This window comes from Hevea brasiliensis, chromosome 13, assembly GCF_030052815.1.
Source record: "Hevea brasiliensis isolate MT/VB/25A 57/8 chromosome 13, ASM3005281v1, whole genome shotgun sequence".
Classification (NCBI taxonomy): Eukaryota; Viridiplantae; Streptophyta; class Magnoliopsida; order Malpighiales; family Euphorbiaceae; genus Hevea; species Hevea brasiliensis.
In genome coordinates, this window is record NC_079505.1 from 83,430,414 (window position 1) to 83,443,400 (window position 12,987).

The window sequence follows — 12,987 nt, forward strand, 5'->3', positions numbered from 1 at the left end:
CGACAGACCTAATCATTTTCAGTTCATAGCGGCGGATATGCTAGCAGATTTCACTTTAGTTAAGAAAATATATAGGGAGTTTTAAGGTCAAAGCTCTGCCATGATTACGATTTCGCTTTTTGTTGGGCGTGAACATATTGAATTTGGCAGTTAAAAGAAGTCTCCTTCAACGCCCGGCCTCTGCCAATGGATGAATCGGCCATGATTGTTTCTCTTCAAGGCCCAAACCTTTCCTTGTTCTTGGGTCTAGCTTAATTTCTAAGGGACTCTCAGCAAATTTCCTTGTTCTTCTAAATAGCCTTTTTCTTGGGAAACTTGTCCAAGTTAAAAGCAATCCTCAGTTCTTCCTAAAGTTGGGCCATTATGACCCAACTGATGGGCTTTTCTCGTTCCATGGGTTGGTTTTGCCTTCTGTTATTCTGTATTAACTGCGCCCTTTTTCTGAAAAAAAAAATGAATACATCCTCAAAATCAAACCATTGAAAGCTTGGATTCTCCACCAACCAGACAACTAACATTACCATTTCCACTCTATGCAGTCGGTCACTGCTCAAAGAATGCAAAGCAAAACCCACAAATCTATTCAGTGTAATTTCTTTTTTAAAGGAAGACATTGAAATAGAGTGCTGCTATAGAAATTGTAATTATTAAGCACCATTCCCATGTAAAATCAGCAAAAAAATACAAAGACAATATCCCAGAAAAGAAGAGGAGAGAGCTCAGAGCAATAGATAGGTTTTCTTTGCTTGTCAACATCCATGTATTCATGATCTGTATCTCTCAGGGTCTGCTACTGTTGCTATTGTTATACCTAGTTCATAATTACAGTAGCCATTAGACACGCGGCTATGCAGGATCAGTCGCATTCGGCGCTGCTGCGGTTACAGTATCAAAGGTACAGTAATAGGTTGGATTAGTAAAGAGGCTGGTGTGGTGTTTTTAACAGCTTTTTCACGATTCCTTTTAAAGCGTTGTACCATAAAGCGGACCCACTTCAGGTACTTTAGTTTCTTCTTCTTCTTCTCCTTTTCTCCTGTTATTTTTATCCTTCCACTTCGTCACTCTCACTCTATCTGTATATAAGCTTATATGTCCACGCGCTTTTAATGCTTCCATGTGATCTGAATAGTGGTGGACGGTGCTGGGTAGAGCTCACCTATTGCCTAGCTTTCCTTGTGAGTATAGGATAACTTAAATTATCCATTTTTCCCCCTATTTTAATTATTTTAAAATTTGAATTAAATTATAATTTTTAATTGGAATCCTGCAAATACGGGTCCCTCAAAACTCAAAAGACTAGAGTCCATAAACTACTATTAAAAAAATTATTAAATTAATTTTAAATTAAGATTGTGTAAAAATATTTGTACATACAAATTTTAAATATTTAAAAATAAATTAATAAAAAATATTTTAAGTCATTTAAAAAAAATAATTTTTTAAAAATCAAAAAAATATTTTTAAAATTTTGATAATTTTATTAAAATATAAAAAATATTTTTTAAAAAAATTATAAAAATATTTTCTATATATAAATATTTTTTATTAAATAAATAGAGTGTTAATTTAATATATTTTAATTATTAAAATAATATATCAAAATTTTAAATATTGAATAAACTTTCTTGTGGAATAGAGAGAGAAAAGAGGTCATATCTTCTCTATATAACAATGGGAGTTGAGGGAGAGCAGAGCAATCACTAGTGGAGCCGACGAAAATATCCTCAAATCAAGAATTGCCGATTTTAGTTGAGGCTTTATTTGATAAAATTATTATATTATTATTAAATATTATTTTAAAGATACTTATTTAATATTCTTATAAGCTATGCTATATATAAATGTGGAAAAAGAAGTTTATGGATTTCAATGAGGCCTTGGAATTGCTGACATTATTGTTTGATCAAATAGAGATCTGAAATAGTCATTTTATGAGGGATTAATGTCTTTGCTAAGCTTAAAGAGAAGCTTAATAAATAATTTTTTATTTTTCCTTAATAGTGTGAGATGAGAAAATTTTATATGCACGAGATGGCATCAAAAAATTATTGTACTTTTTAAAGTTTGGAGGAGTTTCTGAGAGTGAAAATATTTATTAAATTATGAAAAAAGGTTTTTTATATTTTATCCCACTGTGTAAAATTTAAAACTTTTGAGCTTATTGATATACATCAAAACTAATCAGCAAGTCTTTAGCAGGAAGATCTGTGCTAATTATCTTTGTCCAGATAATACATTTAGGGAAAAACTATATCCCAATGAGTTTTTTTTGTAATAAGATCAGTACTAAATGCTTTTTTATTTGATGCATGAAAGTATTCAGAATGAATAACTCAGGCTTATTTAGGAATAACTTTAGGATTTATCATGCTCTTATAAGCGTCAGTATCAATGAATCCAATGATATAAATAGGTAGCTCACATTTTGATGAAAGAACATGAATCTATACTAAAAGAATTTGAGTAACTGGCTGAACTGAATAGCATAAAGAAACAGTATGAATATTTAAAAATTTTATTAGAGACATCTGTATTAGTATCATTGAGCGATCTATATTCTGGTTCAATAATTTCAAGAGCAAATATAGCCTCTTCGTTGTTTTCATCTTGTTTTGAGAATAGAAATTCAATGTCTGCTTCTTCCATATCTAAATGGGTGCTATGATAGATTTGTTAAATTATTTTTTCTGCTTTCTTCTGATTTTGAGGACATTATTTAGAGAAATGATATTTTTTTTTTCCACAGATAAAATATTTGTTTGACCTTGTTTTGCCTCGAATGGATTTCTTCTTGAAGAACTAAAAATATTTCTTTTTGGGACATTTTTTTGTCTTGTGCATATACTTCTTATGATGAATTTTTTTCTTATTTTTGCATACACGAGCTTTTTCTTTGCATTTGATCTAAATATAGGACTTGTTGTAGGCTTTTTGTAAAGATTTAGTCTTATTTATGACTTATTTTAACAACTTTCTATGCTCACATAGCTTGTCAATAATGGACAAGGTCATTTGGTGAATTTCTCCAATACAGATTTATGTTAGATCCCTTCTAATTGCTTGAATTGTTTCATACAAATCATACTATATCTGCTAAGGGAGAGAGGTAATATATATGCTTTTGAGATTGATAATATCCTTATAAAAGAGCTGGGACATGCGTTGATAGTGAAACTCAAAATCTTTTCTTTTTCAATGAATAATACTTAATTTCAAAAAAAGTATTGCCTCTTCTAATGTCATTCATTTTTTATATTAATTAAAGTTATATTTTTATTAATTAAATTAATATGAATATTTATATAAATTTAAAATTTTTAATTTTATAGTTCATATAGATTTAAAATTCTTAGTCCTTTTATACCTAACTTCAATTAAATATAAAATTTTAGAAGAAATAATTAATTAAAACAAGAAATTAACAAATAAAAAATAAAAAGTACAATTAATTTATAATCTATAATATATAATCTATATCTATAATTTATAATCGATCTATATATGATCTATATGTATAATTTATAATCTATCTACAATATATATATAGAAATGTATGAAGGGGAACATTGGATTGAACAAAAATATCCTCCATGATTTATATTATTTATAATTATATATTTTTTTTATTACTTAGATTATAATTTTAGAGTTTAAATATATTTAAAAAATTTAATTAATCCTAATATTGCTTAAACTTCTTCTTTATTATTATTTTTTATTATAATCCAAAATAAATATTTTGTATAAAAGACATAACTAATATGACAAATAAAAAATATTCACACGTTATTAATCTTAGGTTTTGCTACTTAGGTTTCCCATAATAGGTAGTTTTCTACCTAATAAAGAAAACAAAAAATTATATCAATTAAAACTAATTAATTTGAAGCTATAAAAATTTGAAATTAATTATAATGTTATAATTATAAATAATTAAAATTAAAATAAATATATAATGTGTCTATAATAAGGGATAGATTAAAATATTCATAGTAATTTCTTGATTAAAAAAAAGAATTTAATAAATTAATAATGGTTAACTAAGATCTAATTATCCAAAATTTCAACTTTAAAATTATTTTGAAAGAGCCAACGTGAAAATTTAATATATAAAAGACAATACATATTGAAAATAACTTTGTTTGTTGAATAGAATTAGCCAATTATAGAAATGGCTTGCATATATTAAAATCGTATTTGAGTTTCACGAACATGTTATGTAATTTAATTATTCATAAGTAGTATTAGAAAATTTTAATTTGAAACAATAATACTCAAACACAACATTGCTATAAATTAAAAGCACAAAGATTGATTTAGATAAATATACTTATTTTTATTTGTTCTTTATAAAAGTTTTAAAAAATTTAAAATTTTATTAAGTATAGAAAATAGTAATTTTTAAAATATTAGTTTTATTAAGTTTCATATGTTTTAATTAAAAAATTTAAAATAATAAAATAAAATTTCATACATTTATTATATATATATATATATATATATATATATATATGACTGATTATTTGAGAGTTAAGGGAATGCAGTGCGCTAGGTGGGATATCATTTTCAGAGTGGTATCGAGCTCATAACGTTACTCAGAGTGCCTGGTCGAGTCTGCCCCGCTTAAAAAATAGTTTTATGATAAGAGTGGGCTTGGCGAACTCACAGTCTCTGTAAGTAAAATTGTGGTGGACTTGGACTTGATTGACTGAGAGTCAACGGGAATTTAATACGCTATTAAACTTAAGCGTTGCATGATACGCATATCATGTAATTTTATGCTTTGGTATTTAAAAGCATGTGATTCAATTTTTGTCAAAATGGTATTTTTGACTTTGTCTCTATCTATGCAAATTTTCCAAATTACCCTAACAGCGTTGAATTGCTGACGTGATATTTTACAATAATATTTTTAATATAATGATTTACAAATTAAAAAAATAGAGAAATTTATAATTTAATTTTTAGATTTTATTTTATATTATATTTTAATATATAAATTTTAAAAAATTAATTATTTAGTGTATAAATTTCATATTATATTATATTATTATCTATAAATTTTAAAAAATAAATTATTTAATATATTTAATTTTAATATATAAAATAATATAATTTACATAATTTTAATATTTATAATAATTTCATAAATTGATAAAATAACTAGATTATTTTATATATTAAAATTATAATAGTATAAAATTTAGATATCAAATAATTAATTTATAAAAATTTAAAAATTAAAATATAATATGATAATAAAATTTAAGGTCTAAATAGTTAATTTTTTAAAATTTATGGGTTAAAGTATAATATAGAATAAAATTTAAAATTTTCTTAAAAATATAAAAATAAATGTAAATAAGTATTTTAATAAAAATAAAAATTGAATTAAATTTAGAATATTAAATTTTAATTGATTAGAAAATAGAAATTCACTATTTCTTGTTTCCTGAGAAACAAACAATATGGTACAACCAAAAAAATTATAAAATCATCAGTAATAAAAAAAAAAGGAAAATCACATAACTGACATCTAAATAATCTTCGTCCCACTCTTATCTACCTCAGACTTGGGCTAAAGAACTAGCAAGTTATTTTTCCCCATCTGCATGTATATCAGTAGTGATTAACATACAACCCTCTTTGTTGTCCAGTTTCATTAACTCTCATCTAACCAGAAATCCTTCCATTTTTTATTTATTTATTTTTTAATTAAAATTATTATTTTATTATTTATTTATTTTTTTATATTTAAAAAAATATGCCAGCTCCTGCGAATCTGCCATATATAATCACAATCGGTGGTAGTCACGTGAGTCTACTCTACTGTTTGTCCCTGAGGCGTAGAATGACGCGCCAAAAAGTGACTGATTGACAAAATAAGTATATAGACGGACCACACCACCGAGCTACCTCCAGCTTTTGGCCATAAACCCAAACCAACTAACTGAAACTGCCCATTTTATCAAAATGACCAAACAGCCCTCTAACTAGGCTCATTGGCCGAGACCACCTCTCTGCAACAACTCTGCAACTAGGAACAAGAATTTCTGCACTAATTTTTCTCTATTTTCATTTTTCTGTACACGCTGTCTCCTCTCTCTGTAATGGCCCCTTTTATATTATCACCCTCGCTAATTAATGACATTTACTACTCTGCCACTCACCTCTTCTCTCTATCTCTATCTTCCTTCCCATCCCCATCAGTATTCAGTAATGTACCTTCTCTTGCTACTATTTCTCTGCAGTTAAACTACATTCACAGCTCAGCCATCGAGACCTGGGCTTTAGGGTTTGAGATTTTTTTTTGGTGTCCCGTTTTTTACGCTATTTATTTTTCAAATTTCGTTAACCTCGAAGTTGGAATATGGACATCTCTATTTGCAGGTTTGCGTTTTTCAACTTTGTCGTTTCGCATTGTTTTGTTCTTACCTGTGTATTTTTAATGTTTGGAGTTTGAATTCTTTGATCCCTCCTATTTATTTTGTTTATTTATTTAGGCTTTTTGTTCCCCGCTTTCTAAGTTTGTGTCATTCTCTGTTGTTTGGACTACGGAGAAATGGCAGTGATTTGAGGATTGTGCTGCGTTTGTCTGGTTTATATGTGTTACTGTAGAGAATGGCTTTGCGGTTCTCTGTTTTTTGCTTTTGTTGGAGGCAAAAGGTGCTTTCCTACTGTGTTGTTATGGAATAAAAAGGTGATGCACTACTTTTTTTTTTTTTGGGGGGGGGGGGGAGTTTCAAATTTTGTTCTTCAGTTTTCAAATATTTGTTTTCTCTTTTATACAAAGCTATGCAGGATGTTTTCGAGAGTTAAAAGAGAATTATAATGCTTTTTCCTCCTTTATTTTTAAATATTTTTTGGCCTCTCAAATATTGCATTTTCATATTTCTGTCAGGAATGCAGGATTGTTGAATGGAATACACTGTTCCATTTGGTGTTTGAAATTTTCTGAAGTTTCTTCATGTTTTTCTCATTTAAGTCTTTATGGAAGAAGATTTCTTGCTTACATAGAATGCTTGTTGGATATTTATTCTTTCAGGCTGGGGACGCAGCTTTTCTTTAGTGGTGCATTCTGAAATTTTATTCTACAGAGCGGAAAGGAACTCCTTTGATTCTTTATGCTTGACTTTTGAAAATGATGGACGGGCGGAGACATTCAGTTGACATTCCCATCTCAAGGACTCTTATAGCACTCAGGAGGGTGAGGTCTCTGAGGGATCCATCAACTAATTCTATGAGCAAATTCTCTGCTTTACTTGAAAATGCAAACTGGGAAACCAATTCCACCAATGAGATTTCTTTGCGATTCATGGGTGGTTGTCAACAAGGTGGTTCTGATCATGACGGTCTTACAAGATTGAAAAATTCAGGTCATAAAGGAAAGGAGGATGAAGAAGTTGATGATTTTGAATTGCAATGTCATTTGGGAAAATCCAAGCCTGAGTTGATCTCGTGTGAGAATTCAGGTAGAGTAGAAAAGGTGGGAGCTCCTATTAGGACAAAGAAGCTTGAAGGATTGGATAATTGTGCATTAAATCGGGAAAATATTCATGGAAACAAGTCATTAAGTGAAAGATATTGTAGCAATCAAAGGGACAATGGATTGGAACTAACATGCGTCACACCTATGAGCAACCGTTTGGAGGATGCAGATTCAGCTAATGAACTGATTTTAGGATCACCAAAAGTAGAATGTATGGACCAGTCTATGTCAAGAAAGAAATCCCAATACAAAAATCAAGTTAAATCATCTGGGATGGTGGGTGATGTTTTGAGTCGACTAAGTAGTCCATGCCTATCTGCAAGTGATGCTTTATCAAGCCACAGCATATCATTCCTTGCAAATGAAGAGGCTGATTTCATGATTCAAAATGACTCTGGGTGTAGGATAAGATGCTGCTGGACAAGAACCCCCAGATTCCGAGAATCAAATCCATATTCTGATGCTGAAGGTCGTCCCTTGCTTTTCAAGGATGTGGCTGAGACAACATCATATGAACATCGGAGCTGGAAGCTCATTGCTAATGAAACTCCTAGGAGTTTCAGCCATAAGTTTAGGCCAAAATCTTTTGATGAACTGGTGGGACAAAATGTAGTAGCTAAGTCTCTTTTGAGTGCTATTTCAAAAGGAAGGATAACCTCCTTGTATCTTTTCCATGGTCCCCGTGGCACGGGCAAGACCTCTGCCTCAAAAATCTTTGCCGCTGCATTAAATTGTCTCTCACTTGAGGAGTATAAACCATGTGGTCTATGCCGAGAATGTGTTCTACTCTTTTCTGGAAGGAGCAGGGATGTGAAAGAAGTGGATTCAGTGAGAATTAATCGAGCGGAAAGGATTAGATCCCTAATTAAGAATGCATCAATTCCTCCAGTTTCATCACGGTTCAAAGTTTTCATAGTTGATGAATGTCACTTGTTGCATGGAGAGACCTGGGCAACTGTTCTAAACAGCCTAGAGAACCTTTCTCAACATGTTGTCTTTGTTATTATCACGCCCGATCTGGAAAAGCTGCCAAGAAGTGCAGTAACTCGGTCTCAAAGATATCATTTTCCAAAGATAAAAAATGCTGATATATCAACCAGATTGGGGAATATTTGCGTTGAAGAGGGTATTCAGTTTGATCAGGTTGCTTTAGACTTCATTGCTGCTAAATCAAATGGTTCACTCAGGGATGCAGAAATGATGCTGGATCAACTGAGTTTGCTTGGTAAAAGAATCACCATGTCCTTGGCCTATGAGCTTGTAAGTGCTTATTTTTTATTTCAGAAATGTTCTCATTGTGCATCTCTTTCTCATCCAAATATTGAAGTTCGTTTTATTAATATGCAGATTGGAGTTGTTTCTGATGATGAATTGCTCGATTTGCTGGATCTGGCACTGTCCTCTGACACTTCAAATACAGTTATAAGGGCCAGGGACTTAATGAGATCCAGGATTGACCCTATGCAACTTGTGACACAACTGGCAAATCTCATCATGGATATACTTGCTGGCAAATGCCAAGAAGACACTTCTGAAGTTAGAAGAAAATTTTCAAGGAGGCATGCTTGTAAGTAGCGTATATATGGTTACTATAGTTCAGAAAGAGTTGTTATGGTTAATTACACTTGACACCCTAAACTTTGGGGTTTCTTGCAATTGAACCTCGTACTTTAAAATATGATGATGTCAGCCCTAAATTTTTTAATGTGAATTACAATTCCCACTATCACTGAATTTTCTTTCTGAAATTCCTCTCAACCACTGCATTGGTTGATGAAATTGGTTTAAGGCTTGAAGTACCCATAGAATAATTATATTACTATTATTCATAAAAATGCAACAAGTAAAGCTTTTCTACTCGATACGGGTGTCCTTCAAATATCTCATCTCTAAGATTTCATAAATAAAAATGTATAAAAGTTTGAGAAAGAAAATTTAGTTAGGTGCAAAGGCATATAAATATAAAGTACAGGGTTAATGTTGTAATGTGTTAAACATGTGGTTCAATGTGTAATGACCCTCAAGATTCAGAATTTTTGGTGTGATTATCCATTATCAATTATTATTATTAGACTGAAAAGCATTTTGAAATATCATTCAAGCCTTTGCTCAAAATGTGTTAAAATTTGGTAAAAATATATGCAAGCTTACTGACTTGTGAGTCGATTCCTTGTTCAATTTATATCCAACCAGGTCACATTGCTTGGCACTGTTTGTACTTGCTCTAAACTTTATGTTGTTTTCCAAGTTGTACATGCTCACCTTTTGCTTCTCCAGCTTTGTTTGCATGTTATGCTAATAATAGTGTGTTGTGTTTCATAGCTGAGATGGACATGCAGAGGTTGAGTCATGCATTGAAAATACTTTCTGAAACTGAGAAACAATTGAGGATGTCCAAAAATCAAAGCACATGGCTTACTGTAGCTCTTTTACAGTTGAGCTCTCTAGAATCTCCTTCCCTGGATGCAAATGATCCAAAGTCTTCTTTAAGGAATGCACGTGACAGAGGTCAGGATATGATCTGTAGCTCTAATTAGCGATATATTTCTTCGTGATCTTTTGTACTTTCCAGTAAATTTCCCTTTCCCATAGTGGCATGGCTTTTTCATAAAATAGTAGTCCATTGGATGCAGATGATGATTTTTGCAGTACATCATCCACAGGGGAGAGCTTGAAGCTTCTTTTCCCATGCTTGTGTGAAGACAGCAAGTTAAATAAATTGGGGATGCAAGGGGATTGTAAAGCAACATTGGAGTCCATATGGAAGAAAGCTATAGAATTGTGCCAATCAAATTCACTTAAGAGTTTTTTAAGGAAACAAGGGAAACTGTCTTCTCTTTCCGTTAATCAAGGTACAAGCATCTTGTTATTTTTAGGCTCCTACTTAAATTACCAATCGAATGGACTTGCACCTACAACTCATTTCAAGAAGTTTGCTTTAATGAAGAAGGAAAAAAATAGAAAATATCAAAATTCCTGAGAAGTAAAGAACGCACTGTCCAAATAATTACTCAGTAGGTGGTTAGCAATCTAATGGACTTGCAGCTACAACTGTTTCATGAAATTAAAGAAAGAAAGAAAGTCATGAAGGCAAGGCAATGTGCCTCAACATTTGATTGCTTTTCTCATATATTTCTTTCAACTAAATATATTTTGTTTGTCCTTGCTCCTTGGCAGCTGAAACTGAACACTAGAGCATTCTTCCTTTTCCTTTATCTTCTATATTTTGGACTATTTTGAATATATGGAAAGTGGTTATCTTTATTTTGCAAGTGATGACCGAGCAGCAATTATAATTTCAGATTTGGCTGTAGCTGAATTGGAATTCCAACATCCTGACTATGTATCTAAGGCTGAGAAGTCGTGGAAGACGATAGCAAGTTCTCTGCAGTTAATTTTGGGTCGAAATGTAGAAATTCGAATTAATCTGGTACTTTGTGCTCCTGTATCAAAGTGTCCTAAACTAAGGAAGCTGTCTTTCAGTTTGTTTAGTTGTTCCCGCAGAATGCAGCAGAAATCACAATTACCAGTGGGATGCAGAAGTGATTCTGACTATTCTGATCATGTCTCTGAAAAGCCTATTATAAGTGACGAAGCTATTTTAACTTGTTCTTCTGATTGTAGATCTCAAATGCCACATAACTATCCCAGAGTAGAAGTGGTAAGGGCTTTGAGAAATAGTGAGGGGAATCTATTGAGCATAGGGAAAGCCTCATCCAACAGATCATTACAAGATGATGCGTTAAAAACCCCTGCACATGGAATTGATTCTTCCAAGGAAGTGAGAAGCAGCCTTGAATATGGGGTTTTCTCTAGTCAAGAGACTGAAGGCCAGCCAAACTGTTTTCCTAGAGCTCGGAGGCTCCAAAAGAGGTTACATTCATCTGACAATTCTCAAGTAATTTGGATGGATAACGAGAAAGCAAACAAGCTTGCACTTTCTATTCCTGAGAAGGAATCCCTTCAAACATACAACAGCACCGATGATTCTTATGTCTTCAGCAGCAACAATTACACCAACTCCAGAAGTGAGGATGAGTAAGCAACCATTCCATCTCATATTCAGTACACTGCTCTTCATTTTTTGTGGGATGCAAGTGGCAGAACTACTCAGGTGGTGGAGGGGGCCATGGCCCCCCCAAAGTTTTTGAAAATTAAAATGTCACCCATAAACTTAATATATTTTTTAAAAAAATTACTGTCCTCCCCTCTCCCCTTTTAACTTTTAAAAAAAAAAAAAAATTTTAGTGTATTTTTTTTTTAAATACTAATTGCCCCTTCAATATTTTTATATTTTTCTTGGCCTTAGCACTTTTTGTGTAAAATTTATTTATATTTTCTATAGTATTTAATTTTGATTTCTTAGTATTTTATATTTTTATTTTAGTCTCTATACTTCTATTCCCCCTCCCCCCCCCCAACGGCGACAATTTTCTAGTTCTGCCCATAATAGTACAATTAATGAACAACGCGGACTTCATCTCTGCTCTTATGTCGTGGTACCAAGAAAGGGCCCCCGCCACCCCTTCCCTTCTCTCTTTATACCTTGGTCAATTTATCATCAAGTCATGTTAACCTTCAAATTTTAATGTGGAAGCAATGTTGCCACTTAAGTCATTAGAAGTATCATGTCCTCTCGCTTTGTTTTGAATACTTACTGAACTCCTGTCGTCTCGCTTGGCAGGCTGAGGGAGAACACAGTTGCTTTTTGTTGGAGAACACCCACGTTGCCCGTGAACAAGGTAACAAATACTAAAGCAATCTGGAAATATACAAAAAGTAAACCTCATAATGACCCAACAGTGATATCTAACGGTTGATAATCATAATTAGGAGGAAATTCTCCTTTTATTTAACTGCTTCAAATATTCATTTCTTGTTGTTCAAACACAGAATTGGCAAGCTTGTATATCTAATGATTCTAATCCCTGAGAAGTAATAAACACGACCGTATTTGTCATAAAAACATGTTTTATTTTGACTTGACTTTGAATCGTGTGTCAATGTTGCAGAATTGGCAGTTGACGGATCATCTACGAAGATCACCCTTAGTTGGGTGGGTTCTTTCCTGTGCCTCTGCAAAATAGTTAGATATATGCTATGGGGGATATCAGTAATCCTTCTGTTAGCGGCATGGGAGCGTCATTGATGCTCTACAGTTGTTGTATGTATATATGCAAATGTTGCAGATTTTTTTTTTCTTCCAAGGGAACAAAAACTAGTGGAACCATTTAATCCTCGACTCAAACTCAGGTTTCATTCATTTGGGAAGTAAAGAGAGCGAAAATGGATTAGTTGGGCACTTCCTTTCGTTTTCTTTCCTTTTCCTGTGATGCTAATACTACTGTTCCGTATGTAACGATAATCAACAAAAAAGGCCAATGCCCAATAGAGTAAGCTGATGCCCGATGGATTTGCTTCGTCTTGGTTCCCCCTTCACTCTGACTATTTTCTGATGTCCACGAGGCCTTTTAATTCATTAAAATTATAATAATTGC

The 12,987-nt window shown here is 32.1% G+C and overlaps 1 protein-coding gene across 3 annotated transcripts; it reads left to right on the top strand.

The window, feature by feature from the left end:
- The first annotated feature begins 6,022 nt into the window (after positions 1 to 6,022).
- Positions 6,023 to 12,909, top strand: LOC110640915 (protein STICHEL-like 2). 3 transcript variants are annotated; one of them, XM_058132571.1, is made up of 8 exons: positions 6,023 to 6,390; positions 7,046 to 8,749; positions 8,837 to 9,056; positions 9,812 to 9,997; positions 10,153 to 10,341; positions 10,792 to 11,527; positions 12,174 to 12,231; positions 12,502 to 12,909. In XM_058132571.1, the coding sequence occupies exons 2-8, from the start codon at positions 7,142 to 7,144 to the stop codon at positions 12,574 to 12,576; spliced, it is 3,072 nt and encodes a 1,023-aa protein (XP_057988554.1). In that variant the 5' UTR covers positions 6,023 to 6,390; positions 7,046 to 7,141; the 3' UTR covers positions 12,577 to 12,909. The 3 variants fall into 3 exon arrangements, with proteins under 3 accessions (XP_057988554.1, XP_057988552.1, XP_057988553.1); XM_058132569.1 differs by having other exon boundaries at positions 6,024 to 6,390; positions 10,123 to 10,341; XM_058132570.1 differs by lacking the exon at positions 6,023 to 6,390 and adding an exon at positions 6,494 to 6,700 and having other exon boundaries at positions 10,123 to 10,341.
- Positions 12,910 to 12,987: the final 78 nt, after the last annotated feature.

Bases quoted from the DNA above. Each gene is read 5' to 3' on its own strand.
- LOC110640915 (XM_058132569.1), top strand. From the start codon at position 7,142: ATGATGGACGGGCGGAGACATTCAGTTGACATTCCCATCTCAAGGACT. The intron at 9,998-10,122 runs GTCAGGATATGA...CATTGGATGCAG, and splicing joins AAGGAATGCACGTGACAGAG to ATGATGATTTTTGCAGTACA. The intron at 10,342-10,791 runs GTACAAGCATCT...TTATAATTTCAG, and splicing joins TTCTCTTTCCGTTAATCAAG to ATTTGGCTGTAGCTGAATTG.